This window comes from Aquarana catesbeiana, linkage group LG01 (genome assembly GCF_042186555.1).
Source record: "Aquarana catesbeiana isolate 2022-GZ linkage group LG01, ASM4218655v1, whole genome shotgun sequence".
Classification (NCBI taxonomy): domain Eukaryota; kingdom Metazoa; phylum Chordata; class Amphibia; order Anura; family Ranidae; genus Aquarana; species Aquarana catesbeiana.
In genome coordinates, this window is record NC_133324.1 from 408,413,073 (window position 1) to 408,437,325 (window position 24,253).

The following is a 24,253-nucleotide window of genomic DNA, read 5'->3' on the forward strand; positions in this document are numbered from 1 at the left end:
TTCACAATTCGCAAATCTTGACCCAGCTTTGTAGAACCTCACCTGCTCCCAGCATTGCCTTTTGGTTGTGTGTGGTTTTTTTTTTGTTTTTTTTTTTGCTAGTTTCTGTGGTTGATGGACATAATTCTTTTGTTTTCTACTTTGATTTACTACATAAAGATTTACAGCAGCTCAATAAAATACAACACAGGCTGCATGTGGTCAATGGATCTCTGAATTCCAGGTACTGGGACATTGGAAGGCTACCCTTACCCTTGATTGGTACTGTGAATATTGAACCTTTTCTAGGCACAGCATAAGCATGACATAGCTGAATCAAGGTGGACAAGGATCTCAGGGATTAAACTCCAAATATAACAGTTGGGGACAGTCTTCCTTTCACTGACTCCTACCTTAGTCAACACACCAGCTTTGGCTCCAATGCAGCATCTGTTTTTTTTCTCACACCTTCTGGGGTCCCTTCCTCTGGGACCTTTATTATCTGAATAGGAATTTTCTGCTGCATTTACCATGGTGCTGAAACAATTGGTAGATATCTTCAGGGATTTACAGCAGTGTAACCAAAAGCAGTCTAGGTCACTAACACCTCAGAAGCTACCTTGTGAGTTTCCTCTTCCACCCTATTTCGGATTAGAGGAGGACTGATTCAATGAAGTGGATGCCTTTGACATGGAAGCATCCTGTGAGGAGGATGCTCCGGCCTCTAATATTTCCCAACAGAAAGGTCCACAGGGAATTTCCTCACAGAGGTGGTCCATAAGAACCTAAAGCTTTCATTGCCAGAACCCTCATGACCTAAGGTGACTGGGTTGAGATCTTGGAAAGCGTTCAAACTGTCCAAATGCTTTCCGATGCTTCCTCATACTGAGGAGGATTTGTACAAGGATTGGGTCCATCCAAGCAAACTGACTGCACCCATAAATCATTTTTCCCAACAATATCTGATAGTAGATGGCTTTTGCAAAAAGTGAACTCTCCGGGCAATGAATCCTCCTGTCTTTTTTGAATAAGGCTTTTACTGTTGAATTGAATTATGTACCGGTTTTTAAGAAACATAAAGACAAAAAATCCCTCCTTTAAGGTGTCTTTTTTTTCTTGGCAAGTGATTCCATGCAACCCCCAAACCATTAAAGGGGAACCAGGAGTCCAGCTGCTTTCCAATAAGTGGCGCTCATTCTGAATTGGGCAGAACTTCACATTCTGGCACTTTCTGCGGTGCACGTTCTGGGAGTAGAAAAATTGCAAGCAGATTTCCTAATCCGCCAACAACTTGATCCCAAAGAATGATCCCTCCAGCAGAAAGTTTCACTCATTCGGTTTCTGGTGGGGGATGCCAGACATAGACCCAATGGCATCCAGACTCAATCACAAACTGGACAGGTTTGTGTCCAGGGATCCTTGGACCTTTGGGGTGCATGACCTGGGCACTCCCTGGAATCACTTCAAACAAATGTATTTGTTTCTCTAAAACTCCTTTCTTGTCTGCTTCAGAGGATGAAGGAGGAAGGCAGTACCGGTGATTCTCATTGTACTGAACTGACCCAGCAGGTGGTACTCATGGTTAGACTCCTTTTCAAAGGATCAAGATCGTCCAGATCATCTTTCTCCAGGTCTTGTATTCCATCCTGCTTCACGGTCAATGGTTTCAGCCTTTGTACAAGGTGTGGCTCACATTGTACTACTGGCAAGCTCCCTGTTGACTCCGTGGGTTGTCAGTCCTTCAGAGACCACCATTTGATCCTATTCTGTATATTTCTCTCCCTCACTATGTTGTAATTCTTGTGACAATCACTTTGATCAGGAGTGTGTCTGAAGAGCGATTAAATCTACATTAGAGATTCATCTTACAGCAGCGTGAGTGAAAGGCTATCTGAAAATATTACTGACAGCAGCAACACTGAACCTTCAATGGATATCCAGGAATCTACTAATGCTGAGATCCTGCACAAAAATATTGAATTTCATCAGTTCATGGACTGTGCAACTAGTGACTTTTGAATCCCCATCTATTTTGGTGCATATGAAGTTGCTCACAGTGAGAAAGCTGCATTGGCAGGCTGGTTCTTTCATCAATGAAGCTACACCTGCCAACTGCAAAACACGCTTCAATAAAGCTCCCTGGCAAAAGCATCAAGGACTTTGATTCCTCATTATTGCAAAGAAGACCTGGTCTAAGGTGCGGTTCAGCATCATATTTATCTACCAAGACACAAGTTGACAGCTCGAGGAATGCACTAAGAGTCTTACTAGCATCCAAGGACATTTATCCAAGCCATCTCTCCCAGTCTTTAAAGAGGAGACACATCCGCCACTTCACACGTTGAGAGTCAAGCCTTTTAAGGCATTCTGGGAGTCATCCAAAATACCTTCAGATCAAAGAGTGACTTTTCAACCTCACAGTGAATTACGCGTGTTTTGCTGCCCATGGAGAAGGGACTTGATTCCTTCAAGGACTGTTGCAGACATCAAGACAGTAACAGCAGGATCATCTTGGTTTTGTCTGATGTTTTTACGTGTTCCCCCTCTTTTTTATTTCTTTTTACCCTAGTACAATTTATGGACTTATATTGGACTATAGTGGAATCTTATTATTTCAGATGAGGTGTTCTTCCCCACTTTCATGTATTGTATTGAACTGCTTTAGGTTATTGATTGTTTGTAGTACACTGATGTCTGGTGGCCGTTTCTGGCCACTACAACTTGTTTACTAATGTGATTTTTGTTCTTCCTCTGTTCTCCCCTTCTTTTTAGTGTCACTTAGTTTAGTTTACTCAGTCAGTGTTAGTTATTCGCAGAGACAGGGCTCAGGAAGGTTATTGTCTTCTTACACCTCAAAACACTAAAAACAAAATTCTGTGTATTGCAATTAACTGAAGTAAAATTGCATTGGATGTCAATTCTTGGTCTTATTAAAGAGATAAGCTGACTGTAGATGGTATCTATTCAGGATGTGACAACACTGTCTGGACAGATAGTCTAAGGAGGCATGTCAATGCATGAAGAGTCATTTGAAACAGAACACAGTTCCAGACCGTGACAGTTTGCTTGTACCTTGCTTATCATGAACCCTGCAGATGCACCCCTACCTGAAGAGAATCCACCCAGGGCAATGACCAGAAGATTGGATTCCCACAACTGAACCAAGTCCACATATTGTCCCATCTGCAGAGCCTGTCTGCCTGCCTCAGTCAGTTGTAGCAGCATCTCCAAATGGCATGTCCTCCATGAACCCTGTGGATGCCTGCCTAGGACAGAGGTACAAATGTACAGATTTATTTATATAAAAGGGTTTATGTGTAGTTTAAAGTGTAATGTTTACTTTTTTTTTTTATTATTAAGGATGGAAACATTTATTGGCTGCATTTAACAGTCCCAAGATGAAATAATAGGACTTTGTACCTATACTTTCCATATGGCACCTCTACCCCCACGTATACTGGTGACCCATCTTCTGCAGAGGATTCTTCAAAGTTCAGCCTCACTATATTCCCTTTAGCCGGACCAGAGTGTAATATTAAATTTGATTTTTATCAGATGACACCTTGGATTGGCCCTTACCACTCTGGTAGCACAGCGATCCCATTACACTAGATATTGAGCAGTTCCTGTCTGCGTTCGGACATGCTTTTGATGAGCCCAGGCAAACATCCTCTGCTGCTGCTGCTCTTCGGCTTCGCCAGGTCCACACTACTGTGGGAGAGTATGCAGTGCATTTTCACACACTTTCCTTAGAGCTGACATGGAACAATGAGGCCCTCATGACTATACTAGGGCCTAAATCATGGAATAAAGGATGAATTGGCGGGTAGACTGTTGCCATCTGGTTTGGAGAATCTCATGTCCCTCAGTACCCAAATCTGATTTTGTAAAAAGGCCTCTGAGCAGCCTAGACTCCCTCCTCCTCCACGTTTGTTTGAATATCCCCAAATTCTGGATGCACTGTCAGGATCTTCCTCTCCCTATGAAGAAGCTGTGCAACTAAAAAGTACAAGACACACAACAGAGCGTTCATGTGGATGTACTTAAGGCTTATGCGTTATTGTGGTGAGAAATTCCTCTTTACATGCCCTCAACCCGAGAAACCCCCAAAATCTTATTCCTTTCTTAGGTGGGGTTCCTAATGATCACGATTTTACCATCACCTCAGTCTTGTGAGTCCCAGTCTAACTTTGATTCCAGTACAAAAAAACATCATTCTTCAGGTGCTACAAGCATCCTTCCCTGGCGCAGATCCTAAAGGAATCCATTTCTTCTCTGAAGATCTTGATATTGGCGGTACTGTTTGCTCCATCAATAGGAGATTTAATTTCTAATGCTACCCAAGCCTTCCAATTCTGTTCTCGATTGCCCTTGGCTGTAGCTCCATTCTTCTACTAAAGATTGGAGTGAGGGACAGAACTTCTTGGCGGTGCTTTTCCCCAAGTTTATAAGATCACACCTCTGATGTCTGTTCCACTTAAGCTCAACCTGAAACTTTGCATGCTCTCTTCCTGTTTACCTGCACTTTTGGGGTGTCTTCACAAGGTCTACATTTGCCTGACTGATTTGATTATGGACTCCTACTATCCCCATGGACCCGTTTTCTGTTCCTCCATCTCCAGCAGGTGCTTATTTTTTTTTAGTCCAGAAGGACATTTCCCTTGATCCTTGCATTGGTTATTGTGAACTGAATAGTATCACCTTTAAGAATAGAAACCCACGTCCCCTCATTAGTGAGATTTTTGATCCGGTCCATGGAGCAAAACATTTTTCCAAGCTTGACCCAGGGGAGCTTATTGGAACTCATTGGAATTCATGCTGGAGGCAAGTGGAAGACCACTTTTAACACCAGGAATAAAAATTATGAATTTAATCCTTTAGATCTTTGCACCTCCCTGGCTGTCTTTCAGCAATTTGTTATCATTGTTTAGGGATCTACTATACAAGTTCATGATGGTCTACTCAGATGACATTTTGGTGTTTTCTCTGAGGTCTAAAGGCCACTCAGTTTCTTGTGTTTTTTCCAACTGTTATCCTCCTTTTTTTGACAGTTATTCTTCCAATTTTGCCCCTGTCACAGCCCCCACTGATATTGGAGCTAATGCCAAGAACTGGCCTGAAGTTACTGTTGATGCCTTTCACAAACGTAAAAAGACCTTTCTAGCAGGTCCTGTTTTGATCTGACCCTCAAACCATTTTTTTTTTTTTTTCTTGAAGTTGAATGCTTCTTATTTTGGGACCAGGGCCCCAATCCTTCAGGTTGTTTCAGGCAGGAGAAGACCATGTGCAGGAAATTCTCCCTATTTGGCAAGAATTATTCTGTCGTTGTCTGGAAACTCCTTGCTATTAAAGCAGAGTTCCACCCATTTTTTTAAATTTGCAGTCATTCTTATGGACATCCTCACTGCTATTCTAAATAGTAGTCATTTATTTATTTGTTTTCCTCTCTGTCTTCATGCCGCACTTCCGCCTTTGGCCGCCTAGGTGATTATGTCACAAGGCGATTCTCATGGATTCCTGGGATGTCGGCGTCATCTATCCCAGGTGTCCATGGGAATCGCCTAATACGGAAATCTTGCGTGATCTCAAGACTGAAAAGGACGCAAATGGGAGGAGTTAGGTGCCATTGCTATGGGAACCTGTCCGGAATTAACATTGGTGCGCAGTGGCATTACTGTGAATGTGCGAGATCGGGAGGTGCATGCTGGGAAAGCCAGCTGCACCGAATCCCGGAAATGAAGACAAGCTGGCTTCAGATGCCCACAACAGCCATGGACCCTGCCTGCTTCCGAGATCAGGTTAGCTTAGAATAATTTAATAAAAACAAAAGGGACCACATTGCTGTCATTATGCTAATGTTGCAGTGGAAGTAATAACAATTGCGGGAGAGCTTTTAGAAAAAAAAAAAAGATTGGGGGATTGGAACTCCACTTTAAGTTGGCTTAAAGTGGTTGTACACCCTGTACAACCACTTTTATCTACAGGTAAGCCTATATTAAGGCTTACCTGTAGGTGCTTGAAATATCTCCTAAACCTCCACGGTTTAGGAGTTATTTACTAAAAAGCTGAGCGCCGACGTCATCGGCGCATGCGCCCTTTAGAAAGGGCAGATTGTGCCAGACGAGCAGCTGGAGAGACGTGTACGAGCTCAGCTCCTCATACCCCGCACCAATCTAGTGCCATCCGCTGCCTTATTCTGCACTGTCGCAGCTGCAGAAAACATATTTCTGACCCCAGACCTCTGCTGCTCTGATCCCGGTGCATATTTGGGACTTAATCTGCCAGAATCCCTTCTTTATTGAGGCTTCCTCCGGATCATCGAGGCCCTCTGCCATCTTGGGGCCTACAGGTTGACTGGCGATCCCTGCAGCCCCAGCTCACGATCCAGAGGGTGGATGGACAATCTGTCCATACCGGACAGCTGATCCACCTCTTGGGAACACACGGGACGGCCCATCAGCTTGGAGAAGCCGTGGAAATAGCTCCGACAGTCAATCCCGGCATCCTGTGGCCTTCCACCCTGTTGTGGCCTGTGGACTTGCTTGCGGATGCTCCCCTGGGACATAGTGAGTAACCCTTATTGCGCAACCATCCGCAGTCGAGTCCCCGGGGGGCATTAGATTGCCCGGTCCTCTACCATTGCATGTCACGGAGGGGATCTGGGAATAAGAGGCGGCTGTATTTACTTATCCGGCCACCGTCTCTTAGGAAAGACCGCGGCTTCGGCCTACTCCTGGAAGCCGGCGGCCATCTTGGAACGCCATAATACACCCTGCAGTTATCCCCTCCGCTCCTTCGGCTGCCCGGACCCTCACAAGGCATTTGGACTTGCAGAGACTGTATCCCTCCTCTCTTGCTGATGGTGAGGGGAGGTGGAACTCTAAACTGGTTGTTCCGCTATTTCAAATAAGACACAATACCACCTATAAGATGGACACTGTCTAAATAATCCCAGGGTCCCTGTCTGTTCACCAAGACCTCGGTGAACGTAGCCTAGCTATCTACAGCGTCGGAGGTAAGCCTGACCGTTCGATCATTAAATTCTCTACACATCTCATGGGCAAAGTTGGCAAACAGCAAAGATACTATAAACCACAGATTGGGTCACGGGAGGAACCAAACATGGAACGTTATGTTACTAGACCACAACCTCCTTCCTCTAACCCCTCCGCAATTCCTTTTGCCCTACTGGACCCTTCCCTGGACTCAGAAGATGCGACCAATCCCCCTCTACCTAGCTCTCAGAATCAAACTCCCAATTTTTCACATTCAAGCGTGACTCTTACCCCTGATATTTTGGACTCTAAATTGCAACTTTTACTTCAACAAATCACGTCCAATGTCTCGGCGGAGGTAAGCAAACTAGCTGCCGAATTGAGAGGGGAAATAACCCAAATTGGTGATCGCACAGACACACTGGAGAGCAAATTCGATGAGATGGTAAACTATGTACAAGCGATCGAGGAGGAAAATCATACCCTACGCCTCTCTGTTTCTCAACTGCAATTACAACAAGAAGATTTAGAGAACAGAGAAAGAAGACAAAACCTAAGCTTCAGAGGAATTCTGGAGACGGTGGGTGACTCTGAGCTCCGGGCTTATCTTCTTGGCCTCTTTAACAACTTGGCCCCCTCAGTTGTAGACATAGACTGGCGTCTGTATAGGGCTCACCGGTCTCCGGGCCCAAAACCTCCGGCCTGAGCTAGACCCAGAGATGTTGTGGTGAGGTTTCATTACTTTGAAAGTAAGGAGGCACTAACATTGGCAACACGCAATAAATCCCAAATTATGTATAAGGGTGCTAAATTGCAGATCTTTAGCAACCTTTCCCCCATCACCCTCGCTAAACGGAGGAACCTTTGCCCACTTACTTTACATTTGCAACAACACAAGAACCCATACTACTGGGGATTTCCTTTCCATCTAGCTGTGTCTAAAGATGGAGCCCAATACTCTTTGCGTGAACTGCAAGAGGCTGAGGCCTTCCTAAAAAAATGTGGGCCTCCCCCCTCTTCGAGAGGACGACATGATCCCTTCTGCTACACAAGTTTGTTTGCCTCCAACCACACCCACTCGCATCTGGACCCTTGTCAGGGGAAAGTCCAAGAAACATCTTTCCACCCCTCAACACCTGCGATCTTCTAAACAGCCTCCTTAAATACCTTCCTGAATGTTCCTTTTTGATTCTATTCCTCACTACCCTTTGCATATCCGTTTCCTCAAATTTTTGGATGAAACGATGTTGCTGTTTTGGTAACTTAAGTTTTGAATCTACCCTGCTCCCTTTCCGGGGTAGAATTTTTTCACATCCCACGAGATGCTTTCACTAGAGGGTTTGATACTTTGAGTGACAAATTTACCTGTTTACTTGTTAACTTTGTTTTTCCCTAAGGTGTACAGGTTTTTTTTTTCTCAAGGTCCTTTTGTTTCTTTTTCTTTTTTTGTTTTTTTCTCTGCTATCAAGCTCATAAGGTGAGCAGCAGGCCCTTTTCATCTCCTCAGTCAGAGTCGCCAGATGGAAGTCCGTTCACGTCCCTATCAGACCCTGGTCTTTGCTCAGGGTTTCCTGAGAGAATGTTCTCTCTCAGGCTTACAGAGTTTTGAACTCCTTTTTTTTTTCCTTTTTTTCTTTTGATTTTTTTTTCTGGTTTTATTTTTTATTTTTCTTACTCATGTTTACAGATTTTTTCCACAGATTGAGAATTCATTGTCATTGTTATCTCATTTTAAAACGATATCAACTGGGGGTTTGTCAACTAGTAGTCAGAGGTGAAAAAATACTGGTAGTTAAAAATACCCTTAAACCACATTGCACATACCTTTATATTATCAATAATTCAATGCCTATATTATCTGATATCTCTGCAATAGCATATCTAAATAGACTACAAACATGGCTTTGAAAATTAAGTCCTATAATTTAAAGGGCTTGTGTTCCATTAATAAGCTCTGGATGGCTCTGAAGGATTTCAGGGCATCGGGCGCGGATGTGGTAATGATCCAGGAGACCCATTTTCTGGCGAGTGGATCATTAAAATTTGCCTCAAAGTTTTTCCCCACCTCCATTCTTGCCTCTAGCTCCACGGGCAAGGCGGGGGTGGCAATCCTGATCAGAAAATCATGCCCTGTTAAAGTTAGGAAGTCTCACGTGGATCCTTATAGGAGATTTCTTATCCTAGAATGTGAATACATGTCTGCCTCCTTTACACTGGTTAATTTATACGCTCCAAACATGGGCCAGATTTACTTCCTCAACAAACTTTTTGATACTCCTCAATATCACTCACAACCTTTTATGATAGTTGGTGGGGACTTCAATCTGGTCATGTCACCCACTAGGGATAGAAAAACCCTTTTTAGTACTGTCCCATCCAAAAGGGTATTGTCCCAAGCCAATGCCTTTCGTAAATGTATTAGGTCACGCAGACTCTTTGACTCATGGAGAATAAAACATCCCTCTGCTAAACAATTTACGTTCTATTCACCAGCCCATAAAATGTATTCCTGCCTTGATCATTTTTTTATTTCAGCCCCTCTCATCCCCTATGTGGTCGAATCGGATATTTCTCCCATTACATGGTCGGACCATGCGCCCATTATGTTAGATCTTATGCTTTCTCAGACTCATACCAAATCCTGTCATTGCGTCTTAACGACCACCCTTTGCAGTCTGACGTATCCCACTCCATCCTAGCAAATGGCTTGAAAAAGTATTTTTTACTCAACGCTGGATCAGTATCTCAGATTTCTACACTGTGGGAGGCACATAAGGCTGTTTTCCGAGGTGCGTGTATAGCTGAAAGCTCTCGGCTGAAGAGAGATAGAAATAGCCTTATACAATCTTTAATGTCCGCTCTAGTAACTACTGAATGGAGGCTTTTGGGTGGCTCCATGGTGATGAAATTACGCAAAGTCATTCATCTCACAACAAATTAAATCAACAAAACTTGACAAAACAGCCAGGTCCATGCTGTGGATGAAACAAAAAATGTTATGAATACTCCAATAAACCCCACAGGATGTTAATAAGCTATGCCCACGACCGTTTAACTCATTCCCTGACTTTCTTCAACAGTCAGGTGGATCTAGAACACACTGCCCCCGTGAGATGTCCAAAATTTTTGGCAAATTATATAATTGCCTGACCCCGGAGAACCATTTTAACTTTACCCAAGAAAAGTTTGAGTCCTTTTTCTCCAATATAAAGTTACCAAAATTATCTACCACAGATTTAGAGAGTTTGAACGTTGCAGTATCAGCTGAAGAACTCTTAGCTATAATTAAAAGCCTCCCATTACACAAAGCTCCCAGCCCCGATGGCTTGCCCTACTCCTATTACAGATCCTTTTTTGACATTTTATTTCCACATATGCTAGCTTTATATGACTCCCTCCTTAAGGACACTTCTCCGCACTCACATTTCTCTCATTCATTAATTTCGGTTATTCCAATACCTGGAAAGGATCCCTCTATCCCGGATAACTACAGACCTATAGCCCTCCTAAATTCAGACTACAAAATATTTACTAAGATCCTTGCCTCCCGACTATCCGGACTCATCCCCAAACTAATCCACTGGGATCAGGTGGGTTTCGTGCTCGGTAGACATGCGGGAGACAACACCCGGCGTACAATAGATCTAATAGACCTTTTAGATAGAACTTCTCGTTCGGCATTAATTCTGAGTTTAGACGCACAGAAAGCTTTTGACAGGTTAAGTTGGCCCTACGTGTTTGCCACTTTAAAAATATTCGGTTTTAGCGGTCCTTTCCTGAAAGCTTTAGAGGCTCTCTATTCAACTGTCACAGCACAAGTGCAAATGTCATCCTTCCTGTCTCCTGGCTTCCCCATGACAAATGGAACTTTGCCTGGAACCCCTATGCCTGGAACCCCTAGCCGAGTCTATCCGTATTCATCCAGATATACGTGGGGTGGTGATGAGACTGGGGGAATATAAATTATCATTATTTGCAGATGACATTTTACTTACTATCACCAACCCGTTGATACCTCTCCCCTCGTTACATAAACTATTAATTTCTTTCAGTGCTATCTCCGGATATAAAGTCAACACCTCTAAAACTGAAGCCCTTCCTATACACATTCCATCATCCTTATTATCCCAACTCAAAGAATGATACTCTTATAAATGGTGACATCTCTCTCAAATACTTGGGTGTCCTACTTGCCCCTTCCTATGTCTCCCTTTATAATACTAACTTTACTCCTTTGATATTGGATATTAATAAATCTCTGTCGAACTGGACCAAATATCCCCTGTCCCTCTTAGGCAGAATCAATGTTTTAAAAATGTCTCTTCTACCCAGATTGCTCTATTACTTTGAAACTCTCCCAGTAGCTGTACCTGCTTCACAACTAAAAGGTACTCCACAGGAATTTTCTAAAATTTATATGGAATGGTAGGGCCATTCGCATAGCGAGCTCTGTGATGTTTTCCCTTAGATCCAGAGGAGGTTTAGGAGCTCCTGATATTACTAAATACTACCATGCCACACATTTAAGGGCCATTACCTCTTGGACTTCCTTACATGCACCAAACCAATGGGCCACCATTGAAAAAGGGGTACTCTACCCAGTCCACCTGTGCTCCTTGATTTGGGGTGCCCCCCCCCTCTCTGGATCCCATATATAAACATCAGTGCACTGGCCCAATGGCATTAACTTTAACCATTTGGCGTCATTGCCTCAAACGTTACCCTCTTATGTCCCCCCGCTCTCCTCTTGTGAATATATTATTCAACCCGCTCATTCCAGACAGTATGTCCCTAGGCTGAATTTTTCCATGGATTAATGTACATCTCTTTCAGCTCTGGAATCTGGTCCATCCCATAACGAGGAGACTGCATTCTTTCAACACTTTAGGTGAAAAAATTTGATATACCATCGCACCTTTTCCACTTTTACCTACAGGTTAGACATTTCTTCCACTCTAAATCGCCAACCCTGACCCTAGATAAGCCAACTACCTTTGAATACCTATGTGCCGAGGGCCCTCATCAACTGCATTTAATTTCATGTATTTACCGTATCCTCCATGAGTCGACTCCTATCACGGAAACCTTGCACCATTATATGAACAGGTGGTCTCACTTAGTGGGCCGTCCTATCACAATACAGATGTGGGATAGGATTTGGTCCTCCACCTTTTAGCTCTTCCGAATGTGTCACTCGGAGAGAGACATCCTTTAAGATTCTCATGTTTTGGTATAGAACTCCTGATGTAATTCATAAGTATGAACCCTCATTCCCGTTGCACTGTTGGCGATGTGGGACTGACATAGGCTCCTTATTTCATATCTTTTGGCAATGCTCCCTGATTCAACCCTTCTGGCGTGATGTACATTTACTTATACAAAAGGTGATTGGGGTGTCCCTTTCGATGGATCCTTTGAATTATCTGTTAGGTCTACCTTCCTCAGGTATATCTAAAAAGGCAAATAGGCTAATAACTTATATTTTACTGGTCGCTAAGAGGCTTATCCCACTGTCCTGGTTATCTAACCTCCGTGGTCCAGATTTCTACATCTGATGTGATTCGGACGATGGAGTTTTTGACGGCCTCGGTGCATGATTGCATCCCCCAATTAAATAACATATGGGAACCATGGGATCTCTCGGAAATTAAGGACCCCCATACTTCCAAACACGCCCTAATCTTCTATTGATTCTACATTGATTGTGTCCATTTGACTTCTTGAGGTTCTCGATTTTTATCCATAATATGCCTACTATGTACATCAAAGGGAAATGATGCAATACACATTTGTGCCTAATTTCTGTGAACACTTTTGTTTTTTCTTATAATTTTTTTTTTAATTTTATTATTTTTACTATGACTGTTTATAAAGTGCTTTCATTTGATAGTGTATTGTACATTTTGTTAAAATTTTGTACTTGTTCTATGATACCCCAATAAAAATACAATTTTGAAAAAAAAAGAAAGGGCACATCGTGTTGTTTCTAATAGGGGTCATGCCGTGACTGGCGGCTCCCGCGCCTCCGGCCAGTCACAGAGTCGGAGTTTGCGGCCCCGAAAGGAAGAGGGGCGAAGATGGACGCTCCCTGCTAGTGGAGACAATGGAGACATCACGGTCTTCGGTGTCAGGTAAGTGACACATAATGGGCTACTTTGCGATGCATAGTAGGCCATTATGCTTTACCTTTGCAGGGAAATAACGAGGAAGTAAAACTCACCAGGGTTTACTTCCTCTTTAAGAGGATCTGAGGCACCTCCTGGATGAGATGATACACTTGATTATGTTTTTTACCAAATATAATGGGAAGAATACCGCGCTATAGTGCACAAAGATTTCTTACAAATCGTGCCTTAAGTTATAGTATTGTGAATAACCAAACAAAAATTACCAAAGCAGTGATTAAAGGATTATAGAAAATACATCATAAACAAGCAGCCACTCTATGTGGGATACACAAATTAACATAAACAATAGCAAAAGTAGCAGCGCTGATATTCCTGAGTGAATAAATAATATTAAATAGTGAAATTAACCTTATTATTTGTCAAGAAAAATAATATATAGCACAAAACTTGAAAAAGTGAATCAATATTCACCAATATATCCTAACACAGCAAATAATAGTTCATATAAAGTGTAGTGAGGAGACCTAGGCTCGGATACCAGTCTTCAAGATAAATACATAGGATAAAAAAATTCCTCCACCGCACCACCGTGATAGCTCAAATGAAGTGCGCGCTTACCATAAGGCAAGCACAGGAAAGCTTGCGACCTTAACCCGGTCGGGGCCTTTATCTGGATGGACTGGTATGGAACGACACTCCACTTCCTATAGCCAGAGGGGATGATAATTATCGCTACTCCACCAAGCCACAAGGAATCGGTCACACCATGGAGGGAGGTATGTATAACTCCAAGTTAGGGATGGTTCCCATTCAAAGGTTCCCCGGGAAAAAAAAGGGAGACACCATAGGGTAATCCTGGTAACAACGTTCATTAAGAAGATTAAAAGAACACTTACAGTGTAGTAGATTCGTAACGGCATAAAAAACGGCTGGCCGGCTAAAACGGTCACCCGTCCTGCAGACGGTACATGCAGCACGTCAGCTCCTCCCGACGCTCGTTTCGTCACACTCTGACATCGTCTGGGGCACGGGCGACGCACTGACATGTCGCACATAAATAACATAGCAGTAAGACCAAGCCTCATTATGGGACGGGACCGGAAATCACCTTGTGCTTCACCAAATCATGGCGGAATGTTAAGGAGCCATCTTGAGTGTGGGAAATTTGCCAGAACATTGAAACAAAAAGTTCTTAGTAAAGGAACACCACAAAAGGTACAATAAAAGACAAAGAAATAAACTCCAAACAGACGCACACCTTAGCTTAGTTGTGATAACTATACAGTCCCAAAAGTTTGTATGGAGTAGTGAATGTCCCATCGGGGCCGTTCAAAGATAACTCTAGGAGAATGTGGGGTGTACATAAAAAACGCACTATTAAAATCCCACCCCTATATGGGGATAAAATTAATGTAGAAAAAAACACCGAGAATATTAATTTGGTGTAAATAGAATTAGTACTCAATTAGTATATTAGAAATTAATAGGAAAACTAATGTCTAAATGTTGTGGACCAAAAAAATATCCTACCACTACCCATGCCCATATAGTGGGTACATGTTTTGGTTACCCGACCTTCAGAGAGTATATACATAAAATATTAATAAAAGAAAAGTTAAAATTCATGTAGGGGGAGCAAAGGTGATTTCCGCTACCCCACAAAGGGAAGTTAATACAACATAAAATTACATAGTACAAATCCTCATTGGGAGGCATCCTCTGATATACAGGTATCAACTAAATAAATCAAATTACGCAATCCCCATCTAACAATAACTAGACCCAAATGGGATCACTGTAAGGGGAGGCAAACATTTTTCCACAATCTCACAGGGAAATTCATATATAAAGTGCACCATATGAATATGCCATATGACCCTATTGAGGAACCCCCTGTATTGTAATGAATACCAATTACCTAATTCAAAATGGAGAGTCCTCTCATGATATCCCTAATAAAATGTATAAGGGTAAAACCTCTTATGGGCTCAAAGCATGGTTGGATATTAAGAGTTGTCGATAAAGGCATTGGTGTCGGTGTCAACATTGAGCCCATAGGGGACATAGCATTTAATTTTATGTATCCAAAGCATCTCAAGTCTGGAGAGACTCCTGACTAGAGAGCTTCCTCTCCAGTGGGGACGATACTTATCAATCCCCAAGAAAAGAGTTTTAGAGGGGTCCTTATTATGTGTGGTCAAGTAATGCCTTGAAACTGAGTGTTTCGGGAAACCGTTTTTAATGTTAGTGATATGTTCGTTCAATCGAACGGAGAGAGGTCGTCTGGTCCTACCCACATACTGTAACCCGCATGGGCACTGTAGCAGGTAGACGACCCCCTCCGTTGAACAGGTAATAAAGGGTTTGATATCATGCTCACTCTGAGTACTATGAGAAATGAATTTCTGGGTCAGTTTACGTGTCCCAGTATTAATCAGGCAAACGCGACATCTTCCACATTTGTAATACCCCTTCAGATTGTCAAAAAGACCTTTAAAACCCCTTATGGGGGGATCAAGAACATTGGGGGCTAATCTGTCCTTTAGGGACGGTGCTCCTCTAAAGATGACTCGTGGTTTCTCTGGTAGGACTGATCTCAAAATGGGATCATTACCCAATAAGTGCCAATGCTTATTTAGTAGGCTCTTGATGTTATTATGCTGTATTGAGTAGGTTGTAATAAAAGGGAGAGGAACAGGATTATCCCTAGGGGGTGGTCTCTCACTCAGTAGCTGATTCCTATCAATACCTTTAACTACATCCAAAGTTTGAGTTAATAACTCCAAAGTATACCCCTTTTCTAAAAAACCAGTCCACCAAAATTCCGGTCTGTTGTAAGAACTGGGAATCATCAGTGCAGTTGCGTTTTAAGGCGCATAAATTGGCTCAAGGGAACAGACCGAAGCCATGATCCATGGTGACAGCTGTCCATAGGGATATAAGAATTCCGGTCCGTTTTTTAAAAAAATGTGGAAGTAACAAACCGGTCTTCTTGTATGGCAAAATTCAGGTCAAGAAAATGAATATTGGACTGGCTGGCCTCAAAACTAAGCACAATACCCCTATTGTTTTTATTAAGATCCTCCATAAAGAGGTCCAAATCACTACGGGTTCCATCCCATAGGAGGAGGACGTCGTCGATGTACCTAGCCCACAGCTTAAGTTGGGGCCTCTGGCAAACATGGACGACATCCTCCTCCCATAGGGCCATGAAAAGGTTCACGAGGCTAAGGGCATACTTAGCCCCCATCGCAACTCCACGATCCTGTTGATAATAACGTTTATGAAACCAAAAGTAGTTGTGTGACGCGGCATATCTTAGGAGTTCCATGATGAAATTGATTTGTTCGTCGTATAGGTCTGAGTCCCGTCTTAAGTAGTACTCAACCGCAAAGAGGCCCAAGTTATGGGGAATGATCGTGTATAAGGATGTTACATCCGCCGTAATCCACATAGTAGAGGTAGGGGTAAGGTTAGTTAATAAGTTGATGACATGTTTAGAGTCCTTAATAAGAGAAGGCATTTTCTTTACCAAGGGTTGTAGGAAAAAATCGATATACCTGCCCACCCGGGACGTGAGGGAATCAATCCCACTAACAATAGGACATCCCGGGGGGCAGGTCGGATGTTTAGGCACTTTGGGTAAATAGTATATAATAGGGGTACGGGGGGCTTTCGGAATCAAGTAAGCCTTCTCCTTTTTATTGAGAATCCCCTGTGTGTACCCACAATCCACTATAGTTTTCAATTCCCTGAGGTAAGGAATTTTGGGGTCTGATTTCAGAGGAATATAGGTCTCCCTATCCTCAAGAATCCTATACATTTCTCTGAGGTAATCTCCTCTGTTTAAAACCACAATCCCTCCCCCTTTGTCAGCGGGTCTAATAACTAGCTCTCTGTTGTTACAAAGTGAGTCAAGCCCAGTCTGGAATTCACGGTCATATTTTACCCTTTTATTAGGCATTTTTTCAAGATCTCTCAACACCACATCTTTGAAAACTTTAATGGAGGGTGCAATTGCCCCCGGGGGATTGAATAGGGAGGCGTTAGCAAGTCTGGAGTGTTGATAATCACTAGACATCCCACTCCTTTCCTGTATGGGATTGGAAAGCATATATCTTTTAATATTGATTTTACGAATTAACTTATGGATACCCATATACTTTATATGAACTATTATTTGCTGTGTTAGGATATATTGGTGAATATTGATTCACTTTTTCAAGTTTTGTGCTATATATTATTTTCTTGACAAATAATAAGGTTAATTTCACTATTTAATATTATTTATTCACTCAGGAATATCAGCGCTGCTACTTTTGCTATTGTTTGTTTTTTACCAACCATAAAAAACTTTCAGTACCTTCAAACTGCTTGCATGTTAAACCCTGAGCGGGCCCAACCTTTTCAAGATTTAACTTCACCATCACCTTTTAAGCATGGCACTGACAGCTCTTGGTCAGATGTGCTCTTCAGGTCTTCTGATGTTTTCGATTCTGGGAACGTTGCTACAGTTTTTCATTCAAGATGTATTCTTGCCTCTTCTACTGTTTTTCAATCTAAAATTCCTCCTGGTTGTTCCAAATCAGCTTCCTAAATTCTGTTTGGTCATTGATTGATTTTTCACAATGGAACTTTGTTCCCCTGATTTTGCCTTCAATCCCCGTGTTCACTTTTTCATCAAAATCTTTTGTCTACTTTTTTCATCATGTGACTAGGTTTATCTACTTCTGTGGAGTTTTCACTCAGTAATTATGGTAACTTCAGTGTAACGAAACGTCCCACACCCCGCTTGAGTGCTTTTGTCATATACAGCTTCCTCCAGTCTGAATATAGATATCAGATCTTCCAATCGCTTGCAACCACAAACTAGGCAGCACTTGTTTTGGCTGCTGAACATGAACTGTTGAAACACAGGAAACATTAAGAACAATATCCCCTCCCTTTGCATTCAGGGCAGGGTAGACTGTCCAATCAACAGGGAGAGCTGTTGGAGGAATTCCCCAATTTGCTGTCCCTCCTCACAGCAAACACACATCCCATAATACCCAAGGCAGCACACACAATAGTACACACCATAGTATAAGACTGTGTGTGTGTGTGTGTGTGTGTGTGTGTGTGTATATGTATGTATATATATATATACACACACACAACATTCCAGTGTGGTTGTACAGTGAGTCCGATTGGTACAGATCAGACTGGGGTTCTCAGTCACCATGTGCCCCTAATAGACACAAGTTGACTTAGACATAGGAGGTGCATGGGGAGCTGAAACATGGGTTTCCAAACCTCTCCAAGGGATTCTGGGTTCCACTGGCTCCCCACCCAAAGTGACTCCCGTCACATTCAGTTTCAGGAGTTCATTTTTCATTGTCTTGGCAGAAGAATCCTCCAATTCCATTTCCCTTTTCCACTTCTCCTGAAGCCTACCAGCCACAATTTAGGCCCTTCATTGTTTGCCATTCATTGATGCAGGCCGCCCAACCTCAAAAGCGGTTTGCTGATCGACACCTGCAAGCTTTTTCTATCCTTAATCCTGGTCAACAAGTTCCCTCTTTCAAATATGCCCCACTTTATCGATCCTTTTAAAATTCTGTCCAGAGTCAATCCAGTTACTTATAGGTTATGAACAGGAAAAAGCAAACATTTTTGCTGAGCTTACGAATAAGCCCTGTTGAGTAAAACGTGTTGGGGGGGGGGGTGCCCTGTCACAGTGATTATCAGCCTCAATAAAACAGAACTTGTGTGGTGCCATTAGTGTGTGATTTGCTTTTTCTTGTGTTTTGGAAAAAGGACCGCTCCATATATCACCTGCACTCAACACAGAATGCAGAGAAGATTATATACACTACTTCTAAATTATGTCTTCTTTCCCATCTCTGTATCCCCAATTCTTTCCACGTCTCATTATCAAAGCCACTAATTAGCAACCTGGGAACAGCAAACAGCCAACCCATCTTCATCATCAGGAGCTCTGGAGAAGACCTCCCATTCCTTAGACTCTGCTTTTCGGTGAACCCAACCTTAGTCAAAGTAGGCTCTGTCAAGCTGTGATCAGCAAGTCCATAACAGGACGCCTTTAGGATGTTGAATTGCACTTTTAAATACAGGCTCAAGGGATTTCTCATACTGCATTAAAGTGCCTATATTGGTATACAAATATAGTACCAAAATTAGAAGGCATTTTACAGTCATAATATATGGACAAAATGTAAAATCATATATTCATTTCCATCACTGTATTTCAATTTCTAGCCTACTCCTATTAAGTTTGTAAACTTACTTTGACTTCTGCAACACGTATTCACTATGCCCTGTCAATAGGCACTGTGGTGTCACAGAATTCACAGAGCCTGCCATCTGAACTACAAGGTGCTGAAGGGGAGCCGTTTCAGGAGGAACTGTCAGCACAGGAATCACTGCTTGCGGGCAACAAGATATCATGAGATATATAGCATTTAGAAATTTGTGGAGCAGAATTCAGCTGCAAAACATGCAGGGAACTAGACATGGGCCGAACACCCCCCGTTGGGTTCTCACCAGAGCTTCCAAACAGAGAAAAAGTTTTGACCCAAACGACGAACCCTATTTAAGTTTATTGGACCTGAACTTGAAAAATCAAAAGTCCCAGTTTTGAATGTGTCCATGCAAACGATCAGAGATGAATCTTGTGTAATCGTTTTACATTAGGCTGAACAAAAAACAAATTTATTGACTTAAAGGGAAGCAAGTTAACCTCTGTCAGCTTAACAAAGGTTTTTTGCGAAGTAACCCCTGGGGCAGTGGCCATGCAAACATCACAATGCAATTGTCATAAAGCAATGGGGAGTGGCTGGACTTATCTGAATATGTCCAATGCAGCATGGAGTGGTTGTTTTTTTTTTTTTTTTTTTTTGTTTTGTTTTTTACTGCTTCATGCTTAATGTGTGTAAGATCCAAATTACTGAGTTGGTGGTCTTGGCTGCCCAGCAGACTCTGCCATTTACCAATGTCACTGAAGTTACGCGTAGGCTAATGGGAACTTTGGTATATGAGAAACTCATCTCCATCTTTGATGATACCCACTCCAAGTTTCTAAAAAATCTGGGATCCCTGTATCACGTACGGTGCTCAGGTGAACATAGACCATACCCTGCTCTGTGTGACTGCACTCCGCAGCCCATAGATGCTTCAATCCGACTGGACCATGAGGGAATTTCCTTATCCCTTCTCTCCCCTATTCTCCTCTCTTCCTACTCCCAGACAAGCTCCTCACTTTTCTTTCCCTGCTTCTTTCTCCTCATATCCACTACTTCTCACGTTCTCACTCTATTGTCTTCCTTCATTTTGGAGACTCTATAGGAGTCACTGGATTTCTCCTGGCACATGTTGGAGTGCTCATTATTGATTGTAAAGAGTAACAATTGTCGGGTACATTGCACTGGTTCTTTTGGTCACAAACCATTTCATCACCATTTTGAAATACCAATTGACTCCTCTTTCATCTTGCCATGCAGCTGGGGTTTTCTTACGTTGTATGTTTAGTTAACACTTTACTCGCACTCATTTTACTGTGCCTCGTTTTCTGTGCAATGTTTTCTTGTGTAAAAACATTTGGAAAAATCCAAGAAAACTTAATGTGACACAAATTACTTGCATTTTTGTTTATGCACTGAAGCTCAAAACTATACATTACTTTACAGATCAAGGTTTGGTAAAAAATTGTGTTTATCCCTAGTCCTGACCTAGTTGAGTCAAAAAGCTAAATCTATTCTTGCTCCTGTGTAAACATTTGTACATGTAGCATTACAGTAATGCTGCAGCAAGACCAAATGTAATATCTGTGCATACTTAGTTATCTTGGGATGACACAAGCATTATGCAGTAAGTATGTGGCAGAAAGAGAAAATAAATTGTCTGTGTGTCTTACTCGAGGGTAGACTGTAGAGTCTACACTGTCACTTATGACCTAATATGAGTGGGTTTACATGCGGTATTATACCATGCAGCATATACATAATAGTTGTCATTATTTTCTGCTAGCGTGCTGTCTTATAGGGGAAACCTTTAAGAGTCTTAATACTTGATATTTGTCTGAAATGTCAAGGACACTCTGTCTTGGTTATTTTCCCCTTAAGCCTGTCTTGTTCTTGCTCCATACACCGCTGAGTTTCTTGAAGATTCAGAGACCAAAAGGGGCAGAATTCATTAATTAACTGAATTCTCTCATTACAGGTTGTTATGGTGTTCCTTCCCATGAAATTCATGATGGATGGATGTGTTCTCGATGTAGAATTGGAGTTTGGACAGCAGTAAGTTGCATCATTTATTTTTAGACTCCAAGCATGACAGAATAGCATGAAGAAAGTGATATTCAACAGCCAGGAACTGACTACAAGCCTGCCATTATTAAAAAGAGAATCTCCCCAGTAACCACAAAATGACTATGCAAATCAGAAAGATTTATCACATAATAAGCTGCAGCAATACAATGTGGACATTTCTGTGAGAAACACAAACTTGTATAATCTAGCATCTCAGCATATCCATTTCATGAAAGCATACACACTTCATTCAAATAAATACATTTGTAGTCTATATATGTACTGGATTTTGCCTTGCATTTATGTATAATGCTGTAGATCCTTTTTCCTTCCTACATTTGTTGTAGTGCGAAGATGAGACAGGTCTGATGGTTTGAGTTCTTGGAAGCTCATTGTAGCTTCCTTTATGATCTCATGAATAATTATTCTGGAAAATGTTTAAACTCAGATGATGTCAATTTACTATTTGAAGTCTTGTCTAAGAACTCTGCTAAGCACTAATGACCACATAAACCCAGTTTACTATCAAAACCCTTACTGTTAAAAATTAGTACTCAGGAGCTGCTAACAGTCAGCTACTAGGATGTCATAGCTGAGCACATTTAAAGCAAGGAGAATACCAACTTGACTGGTGCAACAACTTCTCTCGACACAGGTGAACGTTCATTTTACCACTCTGCCAACCCTGGTGCCCCAAGGCCCCCCTACTACCATATAGAGTCCTGTTCCACCCCCCCACCCCCCCCGCACTGTTACTGTGTGTGCCAAGACAAAGACTTCAACTTAATACCCTTATGCCGTGTACACACGATCGGACATTCTGGCAACAAAATCCATGGATTTTTTCCTACGGATGTTGGCTCAAACTTGTCTTGCATACACACGGTCACACAAATCAGCTCGTCACGTATGACGAGCTAAGAAAAATGAAGTTCAATAGCCAGTGCAGCTCTTCTGCTTGATTCCGAGCTTGCATGGAACTTTGTGCGTCGGAATTGTGTACACAAGATCCGAATTTACGACAACGGATTTTGTTGTCTGAAAATTTGAGATGCAGATCTCAAATTTTGTGTGATGGAAATTCTGATGGAAAATGTCCAATGGAGCCTACACACGGTCGGAATTTCCAACAACAAGCTCCTATCGAACATTTTCCGTCGGAAAATCCGACCGTGTGTACGAGGCATAACAGTGATTAGTGCTGAGTGTATGGGGGGGGGGGGTGTCCATACTGTAAGAACACATCAATAATACTGAGATCAATTCATCAGAACATTGGGGTCAGTCATAGTAATGGAGTCAAGAAATGATAATACTGGGGTCACCAACTATTCTGGGGGGCCCCACGAATTCTGGGGTCAATGATAACAATAAAAGCTAATTGATAATACTGGAGGTCACTAATAATGCAGTGACTGATACGGAGGTCACTAATACTGAGGTCATTGCCAATACTAGGGTCACTGGTACCAGTGAGATTTGTAAATGATAATACTGGGGTCAACCGATAATTCTGGGATCACTAATAATAGGGTCACGGATCATAAAAAGGTCACTGCTAATATTGGGGATCCCACAAATTCTGAGGTTACTAATAATGATGAGGTGACTGATAATATAGAGATAGACAAATGTTAATACTGGGGTCACTGTTAAATGTGGGGTCACTGACAATACTGAGATATGAATAAACGCTAGCATTGGGGTCACAAATCACTCAATAACAGACCCATGTGCAGTGATCTCTAGACTAGGATCAGGGTTGATCATCCAGTAATAACTACAAAGAAGGCTGGGCACTGAACCCCAACACAAGCATGAAAACCTGTAACTGCAGCCAGATGCAGAGTCAGGTGCATGGGTAGCATCGGGCATCCTTTAAAGTGGCCACTAGGGTAGTGGAACAGATGAATGGCAAGAAAGAACACTAAATAGACGCTCCAGAGTAACCCCCCCCCCCCCCCCCAGGAAACTGTTGTATAAAAAAAAAACTATATAAGAACCTATAGTAAATAAATGGCAAATGTAATAGCTTGACTCAAAGCATATGCACGCAGTCTTGGGCTAAAGAAAGTTTCTCAAAAAAATTGTCCAAGACAGTGCCGAGCAGTAAGTAATCCCAGGCAGTGATGGAAAGTTAGGCTGAGAGCAGATGTAGTGTGCCGATCTCCAGTCAAACATCCAGCAAAGACAGGGCGATAGATAGCTGCCAGCCACGATGGGGAAGCGCCAAGCGACTCTAGCCAGGAAGTAATGTCACCAAAAATCCACATGTCCTTAGCCAAATTTGACAAAGGGGCATGCCCCGAAACATGTCTTCCTGGTAACCGGCTCAGTGTACTGTTCCTTGGTGTCCCTTCAGTTTGTTCCGGGGCAGTGCCAATCTTTCCTGCATCTAGTGGCTGGGCTTCAAGATGTTAAAGTAAAACCAAACTAATTGCAAAGCTGGTCTTCATTTTCCTTTTTCTGCTGTTATTAATACTGCTTCTCCCCCACCCCCTCCTTTGCCACAATTGCTGATCTCTTTTTTTTTTTTTCTTTTCCTTCTGTGTGTGTGTGTGTATATATATCTATATATAAACAAGTGTTAAGGATGACGTGCACTCGATCGAACGTCGCAGTGCTAAGCAATCAGGCCATATATAGAGAAACAAACACATGGGATTGCTGCATTTAAAATATTTATTGTAGAAAAAAACATCAATTCATGTTCCATTCAGTGTCTATCTATATATATATATATATATATATATATATATATATATATATATATATATGATCTTCTTTCTTCTAATCCGTAGATCAAGTGTAAGTGTAGCTATATACACTATATTACCAAAAGTAT

The 24,253-nt window shown here is 42.2% G+C and overlaps 1 protein-coding gene across 2 annotated transcripts in view; it reads left to right on the forward strand.

Moving 5' to 3' along the window:
• Nucleotides 1–24,253, forward strand: part of KDM4C (lysine demethylase 4C) — an 852,000-nt gene that overhangs the window by 598,149 nt on the left and 229,598 nt on the right. For both annotated transcript variants that reach the window (XM_073635205.1, XM_073635203.1), the window contains exon 15: nucleotides 21,320–21,396. In XM_073635205.1, the coding sequence (XP_073491306.1) occupies nucleotides 21,320–21,396 (77 nt within the window). The remainder of the gene's footprint in view (nucleotides 1–21,319; nucleotides 21,397–24,253) is intronic.